At 38.3% G+C, this 16,853-nt stretch overlaps 1 protein-coding gene across 2 annotated transcripts in view; it reads left to right on the forward strand.

Moving 5' to 3' along the window:
- epha7 (eph receptor A7) overlaps positions 1-13,083 on the forward strand; it is a 79,741-nt gene extending 66,658 nt beyond the window's left edge. Inside the window, exons 10-17 of one of the 2 annotated variants that reach the window (XM_079888318.1) lie at positions 2,170-2,295; positions 2,753-2,938; positions 3,750-3,811; positions 4,016-4,225; positions 4,476-4,625; positions 8,558-8,751; positions 9,567-9,722; positions 9,998-13,083. In XM_079888318.1, the coding sequence (XP_079744444.1) occupies positions 2,170-2,295; positions 2,753-2,938; positions 3,750-3,811; positions 4,016-4,225; positions 4,476-4,625; positions 8,558-8,751; positions 9,567-9,722; positions 9,998-10,112 (1,199 nt within the window). In that variant the 3' untranslated portion in view covers positions 10,113-13,083. The remainder of the gene's footprint in view (positions 1-2,169; positions 2,296-2,752; positions 2,939-3,749; positions 3,812-4,015; positions 4,226-4,475; positions 4,626-8,557; positions 8,752-9,566; positions 9,723-9,997) is intronic. The other variant, XM_079888319.1, reaches the window with a different exon arrangement.
- Positions 13,084-16,853: the final 3,770 nt, after the last annotated feature.

The raw sequence follows: 16,853 nt of genomic DNA on the forward strand, positions 1-16,853 counted from the left end.
CAGGAAGTTAGTTTCATAGCTTGGGACCAAAATGACTAAAGCCTGACTCACCAATGTTTAGCTGTGTTTTAGTACAACCTGCTACTTACCATTGGATGTTCAGAGCAATCTTACAGGAGTATTTTTATTCAACCAATTAGAAAGGTATATTGAGGCAGTACCAGGAAGACATTTAACAAACTAATGAGAGGATCTTGAATTCAGTTCTGAATGATACAGGCAAGGAAGGGATCTGAGTGTTGAAACTGCATTCTGAACTCTTTGTAAATGTTTAAAAGAGCTCTTTGGTAGCCCAGCAAAAAACACTATTGCAGTAGTCAAGTCCAGATGTAAAAAAAAAAATGCTTGAACAAGTTTCATCAATCAGAAGGAGAGAAAATATCATGGGCTTTGGAGATGTTTAAACAGTTTAACATCCAGATATGATCAGATATATTGTGCACATTGCCATATTTAAATCTATTCCACAGAATTTAAATGTGTGCAAATTCTGCCAATAACTGTATAGAGCTACATTCAATGCTCTATGATCACAGATTACATGTCTAGCATTGCCTATGGTGTAAAGCTAGGCCATAACCCTACAGAAACATGCCCTCATCAACAGATCTTCATCTAAAAAGAGCTTACAGACCTCTTAGCGTTAAGATGTTCCTCTAGGTGTTTGACTTCTGCATTCTGAACCCCTGCGCCCAGGCCTCTCGGCCAGTAAGATGTTTTCTCTCAGCAGTCCCTAATGAAGCCCCTGGAGATAGCACTGGCAACGGCCTCCCTAGACTTGCTCTGCTAATGATCAGTGCTGTAGGCAAACTGCTGATTTGGAAACAAAGGTTCAAGGTGGCACAGCTTGCTTGTTCAGGGGCAGCTCAATCTCACTAGCGTTCTTGCCCACACGCTGAGGCTTACAGCTTGCCATATTCTCGCCGTCATGCAACCCTGCCAAAAACAGCACCAGACACTACAGACAACATCTGCTTTTAAAGAGAACCTGCTCAGCTACGCAAAACCACAAGATGCTAGCTGGTTTGACAAAAGGCAGATAAGGCGTGCATCGTACTCGTACGCCCAATTTGTTGCTCGTGTTGTGCGGGCAGCAGTGATAAACACGTTCTATCAGATTTACTGACAACTTAGATGGACGAAGCAATTATAGCAGGCAAGAAGAAGGGAAATATCTGCTGCCGTTGCATATGACTGGAGCACAATGCCCGTTTGCTCATGCCATCGTGTAGGCCGACACTGCCTTGAAGGAACTGGGTGCTATCAGGAAAAAGCTCTCTCCCTGTTGCTCGGCATTGCTTTTGTTGCAAATTAGTAATTTAATTACTCGTTAGCAACAGTCCATTTTAGTCGTTTTCATCTCAGCATGATGTAGCCTATTACTTTTTGCATCTCATTAAGTGGAGCTTAATGTTGAAGTTGACAGGTAGCAATGTAATTATAGGATTTGATTAGATAGTAAGACTGGGCGAACACATTAATTGGCCTTTAAATAAAAAGTGTTGTGTATAGATAAAATAAAGTCAAAAATTGCCAATTGGGCATTATAATTTATTAATATAATTAGTGTTTTATTAATATGATTAATACAAATTATTATTAACATAATAATGTTTTAATAATTGTTACAATGAATAATCAATTCCATCCATGGTATTAATAAAATAATTAATACTAATATTGTTTTATTATTAATATTATTACAAATAATTCATATACTGTATGTTGTTTTTTAGATATTGTCTTTTATATATTTAAATATTTATTAATAGTAATAATAAATCTCTCATGTTTGTTTCTCAATGCAGTGGAACATTCTTTCTCGGCATTCAAACAATAGCTCAGTTTTATGAAAGCCATTATCCAATGAGTGACAGCTATGTATGCTGCTGCCATGCTGTATGGCTAATACCCTTTCGGCTCCATTGTGAGAAGGTTAACAAGAAAATGTAATAGCGTTTTTTATGAAATATGTGTGGAAAAATAAAAGCATAGGTTTTATTATTTGATGAAAGAGACCTTTTGACATGCTATCTTCCATCACAGTGTGCTGTTTAGCCCACAGCCCCGTGTCTCTACCCTCCAGTAATCGCATCCGTCCATCAAGGGCTCTGTGTGTGTGCGGCATGCATATTTAATCGTAACAGTAATCCTCTTACCCTTCTACAGTTAAATTTCCAGGCACCAAAACGTACATTGACCCTGAAACCTACGAGGACCCGAACAGGGCTGTCCATCAGTTCGCGAAGGAGCTGGATGCCTCTTGCATTAAGATTGAGAGGGTTATCGGCGCAGGTGAGCTCTTCTCTTGTCTTCTCCACTGCCTCGCTTTAGTCACACACCTCTCTCATTTATCACAATGACAACCAAATATTTACACTCTCGATAGCGGCCAGAGCATCTCTCTGGCCTCCTGTTATTGATAGCGCTGCTGTAGGATTGGTTTATAATTAATATGTCTTCTCTTAAGGCCAGGATGCACATAAATGCATCGCCATTGATGAATTGCTGCCACATCCCTTTTAGTTACAAACCAAATAAGTGTGTAAGCGTGTCCTCTATATAGCATATCCAATTATCTGCTCTCTTGGTTGCACTCCCCTGTGTACCGATGCATAGCATCATATACTGTAATGCTGAATCCTGCTTCCTGCATGACTGATATGTATTAAGCACCATCGGAACAGGTTACGGTGTTAAACTTGACCCGGATCTCTCGAACTCAGCTTGCGGGTGGTTGCGTGTTTCACAGGAGAGTTTGGAGAGGTGTGCAGTGGACGACTGAAGCTGCCGGGAAAGAGGGACGTGTCGGTGGCCATAAAAACGCTGAAAGTAGGCTACACTGAAAAACAAAGGCGGGACTTCCTGTGCGAGGCCAGCATAATGGGCCAGTTTGATCACCCGAATGTGGTCCATCTGGAGGGTGTCGTCACAAGAGGTGGGAAGTTCATCACGTGCATATATGCTTTGAATACTGGATGTGGCTTCTTAACTAGCAAGACGTCCTTACCTTGTAAAAAAGAAGTGTACTTAAAGAGAGTACTCTTTCATGACTGTTTCTAAATATCCTTAAATACACTTTTAAGAAGTGCACTTTGTAGTAATGTCAATTAAAAGTTTTACTTTAAAGCATGACAAGATTATTAAATGTTTTTTTAAAGAAGCCCTTATTTTGACGTGCTGACTAACATACTAAAGTGCATGCAAAGTATTTGATCATAATTTGAACTGTAGTGCATGTTATTCGATATGTTTGACATTTTATATATTTTTAAATCTTAAATACACATCAAACAAAATGACAAGGCCAATTGTAGTCCGATGAAGCAAAGCTACAATCCTATTATGTAGGTCTGTTAGTCCGACTTTGCAAAATCAGTTAGACTAAAGCAGTTACGTGACATTTAAACAAGACAAAGTATTGCTTAGTTTGGCAGAAATTGAACTTTAATGGTGCACTATTAATCTTCTAAATTCTGAAGAGTTATGACTTACCGTAAGCTCAGTTGTGAAGTCATATTGTTATGATTTGATCTTGTAATTTTGGATAAAATTATTTGTGGCTCAGGGTCGTTTATTATTTTTTTTGGCGGGTGTACATTCCAAAAGTGTTTATGAAAAGCCCTGTCGTCAGTCTAAAGTGAATCCAGTGTTGTAGAATTGTCTGCAAATTGTTTCTCATTACTGCTTTCGTACAGTGTGCGTTGGCCGCACTTCACTTTAATGGAGTCTGTTCTTTGCTCTTTCAGGAAAACCAGTCATGATAGTAATTGAATACATGGAAAATGGCTCATTAGATGCATTCCTCAGGGTACGTATAAACCACCCTAGACAATCTGGTCAGTGAATACAATATCTTTTCTGTTCTGTTCATTACACCCACTGCGATTTACCATTCCATTGCTCATTCTTGGGCCGTGTTACTGTCAGCATCCCCCCCACGTGGTGGATGGAGCATGTGTCTGTTGTGCGGTGGTGATGGATAGACAACGTTTTTCTGTTTTCGTTTGCACAGAAACATGATGGGCAGTTCACTGTGATTCAGTTGGTGGGAATGCTGCGTGGCATCGCAGCCGGGATGAGATACCTCTCAGACATGGGCTACGTCCATCGCGATCTGGCGGCGCGAAACATTCTTGTCAACAGCAATCTAGTATGTAAAGTGTCCGACTTTGGCCTGTCCAGAGTGATTGACGACGATCCCGAAGCTGTCTACACAACAACGGTGAGTCAATTAAGCTGCTGTCTCATTGTACCTGCCTTGGAAGCCCACGGCTCTCTCAGAATAAACAAATCAATCCATGCTGTACAAATATAGATACTGTTTGTGGTGCATTGTGATGGAAGAATCTTACAGAACATCAATACAATATTTTCTAACTCTTCTCTGGTTGATGCAGAGTGTACTGAATGTACTAACAGCATGAAACTGAATGTACTACACATTACTGAATGTACTACACATTATTAAACAGGGTGGCAAGATCCCAGTTCGGTGGACAGCAATGGAAGCCATCCAGTACCGTAAATTCACATCAGCTAGTGATGTGTGGAGCTACGGGATTGTCATGTGGGAGGTCATGTCCTACGGTGAACGACCTTACTGGGACATGTCCAATCAAGATGTAAGTTACTGTTTTTGTACAGACACATTTAACCAAATGGTTCTGGAAATGGGAATATAATGTAACATATTACAGTATAATATAATATAATATAATATAATATAATATAATATAATATAATATAATATAATATAATATAATATAATATAATATAATAAAAAATACTTATACAATTATTACACATAAAATTATAAAAAATAAAAATGATAAATGTACAAATTATATTATAGTATTATATGAAATTTCTACAATTACTTACAATTTGTATTATATTTTATTTAACAATATACTACAGTAATAAACTGTATTATATACAGTACTGTGCAAAAGTCTTAGGCATGTTAATATCCCCACCCCAAAAATGGTTGGAAGTCAGTTATTTATATCTTTTGCTGTAGTGTGTCAGTAGGAAATATCAGTTTACATTTCCAAACATTCTTTTTGCCATTAATTGTAATAATCCAGTGAGATTTGTGTATGCACAAGGAGTCTGACAGCAGCCGGTATGATCTGATCTCACCATCATCGAGTCAGTCTGTGATTACATGAAGAAACAGAAGAAACTGAGACAGACTAAATCCAGAAGAACTGAGGGACCGTCTCCAAGATGCTTGAAGAAACCTTCCTGCAAAGCTACCTGAAAAACTATGCGCAAGTTTACCTGGACAAAAGCCGTTTTAAACGCAAAGTGTTGTTACACCATATATTGATTTGAATAAGTTAATAGAAGTTAAATCATAAAGAAATTCAATTTGTGATTTTATTTTTGAAAGCATTCTCACTTTACAGCATTTTAACACAAGTGCCAGTACTTTTCACAGTACTGTAGCTTTGCAGGAAGGTTTCTTCAGGCATCTCGGAGACGTTCCCTCAGTTCTTCTGGATTTAGTCTGTCTCAGTTTCTTCTGTTTCTTCATGTAATCACAGATGGACTCGATGATGGTGAGATCAGATCATACCGGCTGTTGTCAGACTCCTTGTGCATACACAAATCTCACTGGATTATTACAATTAATGGCAAAAAGAATGTTTGGAAATGTAAACTGATATTTCCTACTGACACACTACAGCAAAAGATATAAATAACTGACTTAAAACCATTTTTGGGGACATTTTTGGGGTGGGGATATTAACATGCCTAAGACTTTTGCACAGTATTGTAGTGTACAAAAGTTTACTTATTCATGCAGTTTAGCAATCAGTAAACTTTTTAGTTTTATTCATTCAAATCATGCCTATATAAGTTGAACAGATCATCAGTCAATCAGCCAGTCATCATCACAATATCAATTCACCAGTCATCACTGCACTGAAGGCATATGTAGGTTCTGTGATCATCGTGATTTAAATTCCTTCTACAATAATTTGTATTTATTAATGCCGCTAGGCTTGCTGCAACAGTCAGTTTTACCAGTGTTACACAGTGTTCAACCACACTCCGGATACCTCACTCGCCCACCGCGGCACTGTACCCCACCGTCGTTTTGATTTTTTATATTAATAAAAATCTTTTAGTTCAGTTAGAGAATAGACACTACAGATAAAATGAGCCAAATGAGAGTCACAGCACAGATCAGCAGCAGGAGTCAGAATTCATTTATCACGTGACGAGAGTGAGGCGAGCTGACTGACAATGGTGGAAGATTTGGTTTCAAAGCAAAATGTAAAAGGTTGGCTATATTTTGGATTTAAACCAATGCTAATAGGGACCCTGCATAGGGTTAGTTGTCATTTAGAATTATTTTCAAGAAAAATAATGAACCCACCATTCAAGCAAATGCTGCCTCCGAATTGGCGCCAATTCGAAGGTGAACGTAAACGTGATACCGTTGATACCGGTATTACAGGTGTTGTCACACTGGTGAGAAAATGATGATAAATGCCAACATTATACATATTTGATAACCTTCAAGCATCTTTCATGCTGTTGGAAAACTAAAAGTTTTTCAATGTCCTTTGTACTTCATCAAGGCACTTTTAGCAGAAAATAGAAGTCTCGTATTAGTTCAGCTTACTTTATAGTCTTGTAAAACCACGGCTCGCATTAAAAGTCCTTAGTTACAACGTGAACATAATCTGTAGGTATTCAAGCATCAGGACAGTTAAGCACGCCTGACACTTTGAATTTTCTAGCTGGATATCAACACAGGTGTCAGGAGTGACCTTGTTTTAATGATACATTTTGAGGATAAAAAGGTTTAATGGATCTGCGGAAAGGAATGGAGTGTTTTGCTTGTAGAATTCCTTTTTGTATTCTGCTACACTTTCAACCTTTATAATGAGAAATGATAATGCGTGCCAAATTCATCATTAGCAGAGTTCAATCAATTCAAAGATATCTGCTTAGCCATGCAAAACCTCCGGAACGATCTGCGCGCTGAGCTTTTGTCTCAAAGAAATTGGGACAGCAAAGTGCCGTTCATCATTCTGATCACATGCGTGCAGGGTTTTCAAGTTGAACCGGATGGAAATTCAGATATGGTCACGGCTAATGATATGTATGAGGGAAAGTGTTGTTAATCCGCCACTGTATGTAGGCACTTGTCTTGTGTACAATGCTCTGTTAGGCAGATTCTTTGTCAAAATTACACAAGCTTGAGAGAAGGTAAACAACCCTTATCAGTGAAACTAATGATGACTTATAATTCTCTGCTCCCTAGCAAACGTTAGCTCTCCATGGAAGTGAATAGCTAGTATCAGTCTTTAATGTTATTATTTTTTGCGTTCGAACATTTGCCTCAGTGGAGTCTTGATACTTGTCAGGCCTCAACGTCAGATGTTTTTATACCCTTTTGAGAAGGAGGCGAACAACTCCTTGAGGGCTGCTAAAAAAAGAAAGAAATATTTACATTTCTTCAACTCTTTCTGTTTTGACACTTTTCTTTCCGTAGCTCAAGCCTGGTTTGGAGAGACACGACGAGAATAGCAGATGAGGATTTGGGGAAAATATACAGTCTGCTTTTACTGTTCCTTGGGAGTAGACGAGGGGGAAAAACATAGTTCTGGACAAGCCAAATCTATGTTTAGTTTAGTCGACTCAGATTTAAATAATTTGATCAATTTAGGTGCTAGTTGTGAGCCCATGTTTTGTACGATAATCGTATTTCCACATTTTTTACTGACGAATACATACAGACACAGACACACTAATGTTCAAAAGTGTTGGGTTGGTGCAATTATTTACATGTTTTTGAAAGAAGCCTCATTTACAGCGAAAAGTAAAAACAGTAATATTGTGATATATTCAGTTATTTTAAATTGTAATAATATGTTTTAAAATGCCATTTATTCCCGTGATGGCAAAGTTAAACTTCAATATCACTTGATCTGACTGAAATCATTCTAAGATGCTGATTTGGTGCTCAAGAAACATTTCTTATTATTATCATTTCTTAGCATGCCGAGTGAGTAGGACAACAGGTGGTTTTATTGCTCTATTGTTCAATTCATAAACCATGACGTGCACAGACACCTAGGCAACAATGTGTTCATCCTTGGTTTAAACTGTAACCTTGTGATAGTATGATAGTATGACTGTCACAAGCAGCTGTTGAACAAACAGCTTTCAGTGCGCTTGCTTCATTCACATCCAGTTCATGTGGTACTCTTTCCATGCGCTCAGGCACCCTCCAATAACCAGTGCAAGAATAATCACATCTGGTTAGCCTGCTTTTCCTCTGTTGTAGTTTGTAATGCTGGAGGTAAACCACAACAGATTTATCCAGCAAAGCGGCTGTTTACAGAGTCCTGATTAAAGGATGAGCAAGTGGAAAGAGGGATACAAATAGGGAGCTGGAGGTGCAGGCAGGGCTTTGTGTACTTTCTGTTCTGGATGCTAATAGCTAAGCTACTCGTTTTGACCTCTGTCTCTCAACCACTTGGTTTTCTTTTGCACCTTTTCTAATTTTCCATCTCTCATTTTGATCTTGCAGGTCATAAAGGCTATAGAGGAGGGTTATCGTCTTCCCGCCCCCATGGACTGCCCTCCTGGCCTCCATCAGCTCATGTTGGACTGCTGGCAGAAAGACCGAGCAGACCGACCCAAATTTGACCAGATCGTCGGCATCTTGGACAAAATGATCCGCAACCCTAACACCTTAAAAACGCCGATGGGAACGTGTACGCGGTGAGGACACCCATTCAATTTTTTTTTTTTTTTTTACTGCCCAGCTTTATCTATTTCTGCTCAAAGAAAGTGATGCCATTCACAGACCAGCTTTGTTTTTACGATGCGTGGAAGTTGGTTGTTATGTTTTATACTCCTGCACCTCACTGCAATTTCTTTCAGCCCTTTTATAGGTTCGCAAGTAAATTTGCGAACAATTCCATCTGTCCAGCATTTGATTTATCTGCTAGGGCTTACTGATGAAAGATAAATCCCAGGGAATCAATAAAGCAAAACAGCCTCCATGCTTTTATGTTCGATAACAAGGACTTTAAATCAATTGTCATAATGAGTGTTTGAAACTTTAAAGCCTTGTGGGAACTCCAGCCTCCAGTGTGGTATTAGTCAGAGGAAGTGTGTTTACAATCACAACAGGATCTGCATCTCACATTGAAGATATGACCTTTAAAACTTTGGGAAGATACCCATGTAACCGTCCTTTATCATGCCTGTTACAAAGTAATGCAAAACAATAGTACAATGTGAATACAAAAATCCATGTTAGTTAGGATTGGCACAATATTGTACTGTGATTAAGAGCTGATGGCTGAATATCATTGAGATTTCATTATTCTCAATACCAATACAATAAAAAAAATTGACTACTTACAATCATTTTCATGTTGCGGATGTTAGATTAAAAAATTTACAAATAGTGGGAAACTTCACGTACAGTCAAGTTACCCCCCATCTCTCCTCAGTAGAGTATACCAGTACTAAGAAATAATGTTACTGTGCCATTATAACACTCATCTATATCTCTTCCTTTTCCTCAGACCCATAAGCCCACTGCTTGACCAGAACACTCCAGATTTCACCTCTTTCCGATTGGTCAGTGAGTGGTTGGAAGCTATCAAGATGGAGAGATACGTGGACAACTTCACAGCTGCCGGCTACAGCACGCTCGAATCTGTCGCTAGAATGACTATCGAGTAAGAGCGCTTTGCTGTGATCTTTCCTACACACTGTCACGCTCTATAGAAATGCATGATCTTTCTAGGAGTAATTTCAGCCCTCAGCTCTCATTCACAATACGATCCTGACATTGCACTGAATTTTAATCAGACCTCTTTGACTCATACTCTGACTCATCGTGTTGTAGTTAATATGGCCTTTTCTCAGTTTCCTTTTGCTTTGGTAATGAAATACCTCTCAGGCACTTCATGCTCCATTGCTGTGATTTATGAACGTTGTGTTTCTGCTTTAGGGATGTAATGAGTTTGGGAATCTCCTTGGTGGGCCATCAGAAGAAGATCATGAGCAGTATACAGACTATGAGAGCCCAGATGCTGCATCTTCACGGGACGGGTATTCAAGTGTGATGGAGGTCCAAAGCCCTTCCCGGTCGGATGAACCAGAACTCTCCAGGAAACACCGTAAAGTGTGTGACACGGCAAAAAATATGAAAAAATAAATCAACAACAAAGAAAAAAAAAACGTTCCACACCCTTCCGGTGAGATTAACCTTCCAGAACTGGCAGAACAGAATCATTCCTTTGTTATTGGCGAAGGATTTTGGCACAGGTGCTGGAAACCAAGAGACGGAGAGACAATGAAAAAGCAAACATGCGAGAGAGAGAGAGAGAATCCTACATGGACGCTCCTCTGGATGCTCTAAAGAACTCCTCACGTCATTGAGTTGGAGCGTTTGAGAGGCTTTTTATGCTTTGTACGGACTTTATCGTCACAAAAGGTTGATTTGCTCATAGTTGCTATAGATTTCACTGGTTTCTTTTTTTTAAATCATGGGTGAATATAAAAATAAGCAAATCCAGCTCATAAGGAGTGAATTTGGAGAGATTTCTTTTCCTTTGGTTTGTAATATCCACATTAAGACAATGTGGTACGTTACTCTTCTTCTCGATTGATTTGTGTTAGCTTGTTTGTTTTCTCGGATTGTGTTACGGAACTGACAACAGGGTAAAACGTCTCATCTGGAGGGAAAGAGACAGATTCAGAGGCTGAAAATAGACAAGAGGAGGTTTGTCTTCTCCAGCCAGCACTATTACATGAAGCTCTCAGCAGACTGAAGCATTGGCAGAGAGTTGGGCCGACCTGCCCTTTTATATCAAGCAGAAATATCCCATCGCTTGGATACATGAAGCTCCTGAGGACGGCTGGTTGTGTTTTATACCAGCCCGAACAGACAGTTAGGTATATTTTATGATCCTACATGACAATTCAGATGTGAATTAGTACAAAGAGAATTGGTGATGGAGTTTTTTTAATGTAAGAACAACTACTTCGGTGGCAATATTCTTTATAAGTTTATATTTACCACATGAATGGATTTATCAGTGCTGTTGTTGAATGTGTCCTTTTTAATATTGATATTATTTACCATAAATACATGTTTCCATAAAGAAACACAAAAATGAAAAAAAAAAAAAAAAAGTTAGGCTTTTTTAATTTAGAAACAAATTTCAGCAAGTTTCAGCAACAGTTTCATTTGTGTTTAGTATCAGTTTCCTAGCAGGTGACTGACTTTAAAATCATACAATGTTGTGGTGTAAAGGAGTAATACTGCCTTAAAACAAGTCAACTATTGCTCTTAATTTTAGGTTTTCAGATTATTGGTGAGATCACAGCTGTTTTGGGGAGAGACTGACAAATATGAGCAATAATTTGAGGTGCTGTATAGACTTTTACTCATATACTGCTTGGAAATCAGCAGCAGTTCTGTCAAATTTGATCAAAGAGAGTTGTTGAATTTATATACTAGGATCTCATCACCTAGACTGCAACGTTTCGGTTTGTTTCTTCCGCTCTTTTGTTATGCTGAGCTCAAAGTTGATGCTTACGCTAAAGTTTTAGTGCCATAACAGCCTTCCACTCTCAACTGAATGTTTCGTTGACAATTAAATGTTATGCGTAATAGTGTTAAATACTTTAAGGAGTACTGTGTACATTTTTAGGCTTGATTTGTTGGGCTGCCATAAAATTCTACCATTTTTGGGCTGAAGTATGTTTTTTTTTTTTTTTTTACTGTAAAACCTTAATGTGACACATTTCAAACATACAAAACATTTTTTTCAGCATTTTCGGGAGCCAATGCCATTTTCACCACAAAAGCCGTGCCAACATGTGGCATTTTTCTTGATTAGAAAGAAAGCGAAGACGGAGCTGTTGGAGCGAAGCATCACTGGAGGATTTAGCCTAACGTTTGGCGCTTCAAAAAAGCCATCGACTGTGCCGTCTCCATTGTGAACCCAGATGGTTTGTGTGTGCGTCTCTCATGGATCATATTGTGCCCTGGTTTGAGGCCCAACTCCGATCCGCTATCCTTCCATCTCGCTAACCTCAGCATTGAGCCCACGCCAGGCCTTTGAATTGAATGCAAGCGGAAAGGCTCTCGGTCAGCACAAACCTCCTGAGCTTCAGCAGTAGCTGCAGTCACTCAGATCAGCCTCCCCGAGCACTCTGATCTCACACTCCGGCCTCCCGGGGGCCCCTCGCAGTCCCTTACCCTCTCCGTTCGGATCCGGGGCCCCTGTAGAGACAGCAATTTGAGCCAATTTGAGATTAACGCCTGGATTCAATCAATCCCACATTGAGGCCACCGTACGGGTCAATGACAAATCTGTCGATTTTTCTGCTTTGTGCCATTTCTAACTTTTCTGGTTTGATAGTAGCGGAGTTTTTCCGTTCAAGACAGTTTGTGCTGTGGATTGATTGAGTTCACGGTGCAGCAGGGTATTAAAGACTTCTTGAAAGACGGTCAAGAGCCCACCTAGACAAAAGTGAAGTGGAATATTCCAAAGAGTTCAGCACTGTTGATTGTGTCAGAGTAATCACAAGCCAGATGGCAATTTGTATATGTTCCAGCTGTAAAACTTGTATATTTTATTTATGATTGTTTTTCTTTTTTCTTTATTTTTCACTTAAGTAGTCTGTAGTTAGCTCATTGAAAATGCACTATATTTTTCTATCTCACATGCAGCTGATTATCTTCACCCTCACTCTTTTAGTTGTACATAATTTCTCATTTAGGACCAAAGAGAGCTAATAGGTTTCCATTTTAAAAGATGATTTTTTTTTTCTTTTCTCTTCTAGGTTGGAAAAAATGTACAGTACAAACGAATTGTTGATTTATTATTTATTTTTTGTGACAAGAGTATGGAGTATTCATTGGTCAAAAAAAGAAGTATTTTCCCTAGCTGAAAAACTATTGTCATTTACCTAGACAATTTCTTGTTACATAGACCATTTTTGTCCCTTTTTTTTTTTTTTTTTTTGTTGCTTTGTAACCTTTGTAATAGACTGTACATATATTTTTGGAAATATAATGCAATCTCTATAGTGGTGTCTGTGCCTTCGATTTCTGTTTTTCTCAATTATGAGCCTTGACTCTATAGTTTATGGGTTCATGCGCCATTCTGAATTGAATTGAGAATGCCTTTGCCTTTCAAATACAGGAATTCAGCTTGAATTGAAGCAAAGTACCTTTCAAGGAAAATCCGTTCACTCAGCGACCGTATTTGGCAACTATTTCAGGCATGCAAGACCTGCTCCTATCTACTTGAATGGGGAAATGCCAAACTCACGTTTATTTAACATATTTCCACATTATTACTAACACATTTGAATAACATATAAACATATTTCAAATCAGCATGAAATGACACATACATTTCTTACATGTGTAGTTCCAAGCATCTCAGGACACTTAATGTTTATATGAGAACCGGAGCTTTTAACAGCAGCTGCAATGATGTGAAGACTTTACCAATTGCCGATTGGCTCTTATAATTGGAAGGTGGGACTTATTCCTCCGTAATGCACGTTGCACTTTCTCCCATTCATAGTATTATGATTAAACCATCTTGGTATACTGTACATACAATCTTTGATTAAAGTAGCAAACCAGATACCTAATTGCAATTTGAATTTGAATGTGAAGTTGTAGACTTTGAAAAATAAATACCTCAAATTTGAACTCTGATGAAGATAAAATTATCTTCCTGTTATTCCAATTGTGCTTCCTGTGGGACGTGGCCAATTCAAATTCACACTTGAAAGGGAGATTTTTGCTCAGCCCTGGTGATTCTGTAACTTTTGTTCTCCAAACGGTTACTTGTGCGATTCAGCGTACACACTGGAAGTACATGAGCTAATATGACCCTTGGGAGTTATACGTTTCCCTGCTAAAGCTCTTTGACTTGAATATTAACATTATGTATTGACAAGACAGAGAGCGAGAGGAAGAGAGGGTGGGAGATTTGTTTGATGACCCTGCTCATGACAGGATCCTGGATAGTGTCATTAAAAAGACATTACCCAAAGCCTCCGACATGGGAAAATTAAGCCACAGCCCCTTTGGGAGTTAAACAAAGAGGCCCTAATGGATTTATAAAGATTATATCTCTGCATATACTCTGATATTTATTTTATAAACTCAGGGGGGATCTTAACCTCATCGTGTCTCCAAAGCTGTATATATGGTTACTAAAAGACTCTGGCAGAAGTTCATAGGCTCTCAGCAGAGGGAGGACGAGCGGAGCTGTTTCTCTGATGACAACACATTCCTAATCCCTGCTAATCTTGCTTCCATCAAGAATTACAAGGCTGTTTTGCTCTTTTGATGTAAACACAACAGTGCATCTGATTCCATGACATTTCCAGTTTAGAGTTCATTTGAGATTCTACTTGCAAAGAACAAAATGAAAGGGATCAAGATTCAGCAAACGACAAGCTTTTTCTTAAGTAACACAGTAGAACACCATTGGAAAATTGGGAAAACAGTTGCACGATAAGCTCAAGCTTCAATAATCAATTCCTTATCCTGCAATTTACATTAAAACCCTTGATAATCATAATTCCACAAGATAAAATAGCCTGGTAAATAATTGATCCATTCTTTTCTCTTTCTGACCGGCTCGTTTAGGTAACTAATGTAGACATCGCTCTGTTTATTAGGTTATTCCAGAAACTATAAATCTGCACATAATGAAAAAACACATTTGCCGCAAGAAAGAGACTTGATAGAATATTTTTGATAGCAAGTTGAGTGAGAGCCAAATCAAGATGCTGCCCAGCTGTTGTTTTAAGCCGGATGTTGTTTGTGTGTTCTGTCTAATTTCACATTCTCCAAAGTGCACTAGTTTGTCTCAAGTTTCTTTGTCCTGTGCACTAATAGACTATGCTTGAACAGTTTTTATTTTATTTTAATGAAGCTCTTTAAAGTCAGCCAGAGGTTTAAATAACAATGAATTTGAGGAATTTGAAAACAAATTTTTTTTTTTAAAGAATTTAATACTTTTATTCAGCAAAGATTGACTGTAAAGACATTTATTATGTTACAAAATATTTTTATTTCAAGTTAATGCTGTTCTTTCAAACTTTTTATTCATCAAAGAATCTAAAAAAAAAAAAAAAAACATTAAGTAGCACCACTGTTTTTAATGGCTGCTGAAAATTCAGCTGTTCCATCACAAGAATAAATTACATTTTAAAATATATTCAAATAGAAAACATTTATTTTAAATTGTAATAAAAAATTCCACAATATTACAGTTTTTTTCTGTCTTTGTGATCAATTAAATGCAGCTCTGGCGAGCATAATAGACTTCTATCAAAAAAATCTTACCAACTCAAAACTTTCGAACGGTAGTATAGTTTTTATTGTGTATTCAAAATTGGACAATTTACAATTATTTTTGATATAATAATATAATAAATTATATATAATGATATACAGCGCCGGAGTGGGGCCACTTTTTCCATGGTGGAATTCCAAATTAGCACTTTATCCAAATTGGATAAATGAAGCAACAGTTCAGCTCTTACTATTGTGTAGTTTGTATTAATACCATGGTTCAACAAATAAAGCAAAGGTTAAATAATAATTCACTTAGACTTTATAAGAAGCAATTGCGACTTTATTTCACGCAATTCTGACTTTATATCTTGCAATTCTGACATTATAACACGCAATTGCGACTTTATTTCACGCAATTCTGACTTTATATCTCGCAATTCTGAGAAATAAAGTCAGAATTGCGAGATGTAAACTCGCAATTGTGAGATAAAAAGTTGCAATTATCTTTTAAAATGTTTTATTCTGTGGCGGAAACAAGCTTCCATACCTCCTGGCCTCTTCCTCCCATCCATCCTCCCTGACGCGTACCGTTACGGTAGGGCCGGCCCAGGTATCGGTAGGTGGTGCCGCGGTAGCCTACCTGAGAAAACTATGGACCCAACCAACTCTATAGGAGGGGAGGGGAGGGGAGAACTCCCTCACATAGTACAACACATGCAGAGGCTGCGCGCTGCGGTGTCAGAATGCGGAACGTGTGTAGCCTAATGTAACTAACGTGACAAATGTGCAAAAAAAATTGGCCCAAAAGTGAAGCGGCCCACCGGGAATTCTCCCGATTCTCCCGATTACCCACCCCGGGCCTGATGATATAAATATAAAAATGTTGAATTAGATTTGACTTCTAAATGCATAAGTTAACTGCATAATTGAAAATGTCTTTTTCCTTAATACCTTTTAGGGCCAGATTGACTAAACAGGGCAAATTAGCGTAAGAGATCATTTCGGATCATTTCCATAATGACCAATGCAATGTACCAAGAGGAGTGCAAATTAGAGTGGTTTAAGACATGCTTTTTTTGGGTGCAGTAAACAATGGCTCTGGTGCTAGTAAATTAACTAGCGCGAACCCTAGTAAAACACCTTGCATGATTCATTGAAATACTCTCTTCCCATAAATTTTGCGTCTGAAAGGGAAACTCTGCATATGCAATAAGGTCTATCCACTCCTTTTCAGTGCTAATTTTTCACTGCGTCTTTAATAAATCCTGACAGTAGTTTTTTAACGCCAAAAGAGGACCAAGCTATTAGTAAATCTGGCCCTATGAGTTACATTCCTGTATTCTTTTGCTCCTACCATTATTTTTCCATTTGGATTTGCCAGGTGCCTAACTGATGCAATTTACCAGAGACCGAAGACTCATCCATGCTATATTCCCTCACAAACATCAAACACCACAGTCTGTGTCTTCCACAGATTGTTCTGTGGGTTTCTGGCTATATGCAATATTTTAGTGGCCAGCCATCT

The sequence above is a fragment of the Squalius cephalus genome, assembly GCF_949319135.1.
Source record: "Squalius cephalus genome assembly, chromosome: 12".
In the NCBI taxonomy this organism is placed as follows: domain Eukaryota; kingdom Metazoa; phylum Chordata; class Actinopteri; order Cypriniformes; family Leuciscidae; genus Squalius; species Squalius cephalus.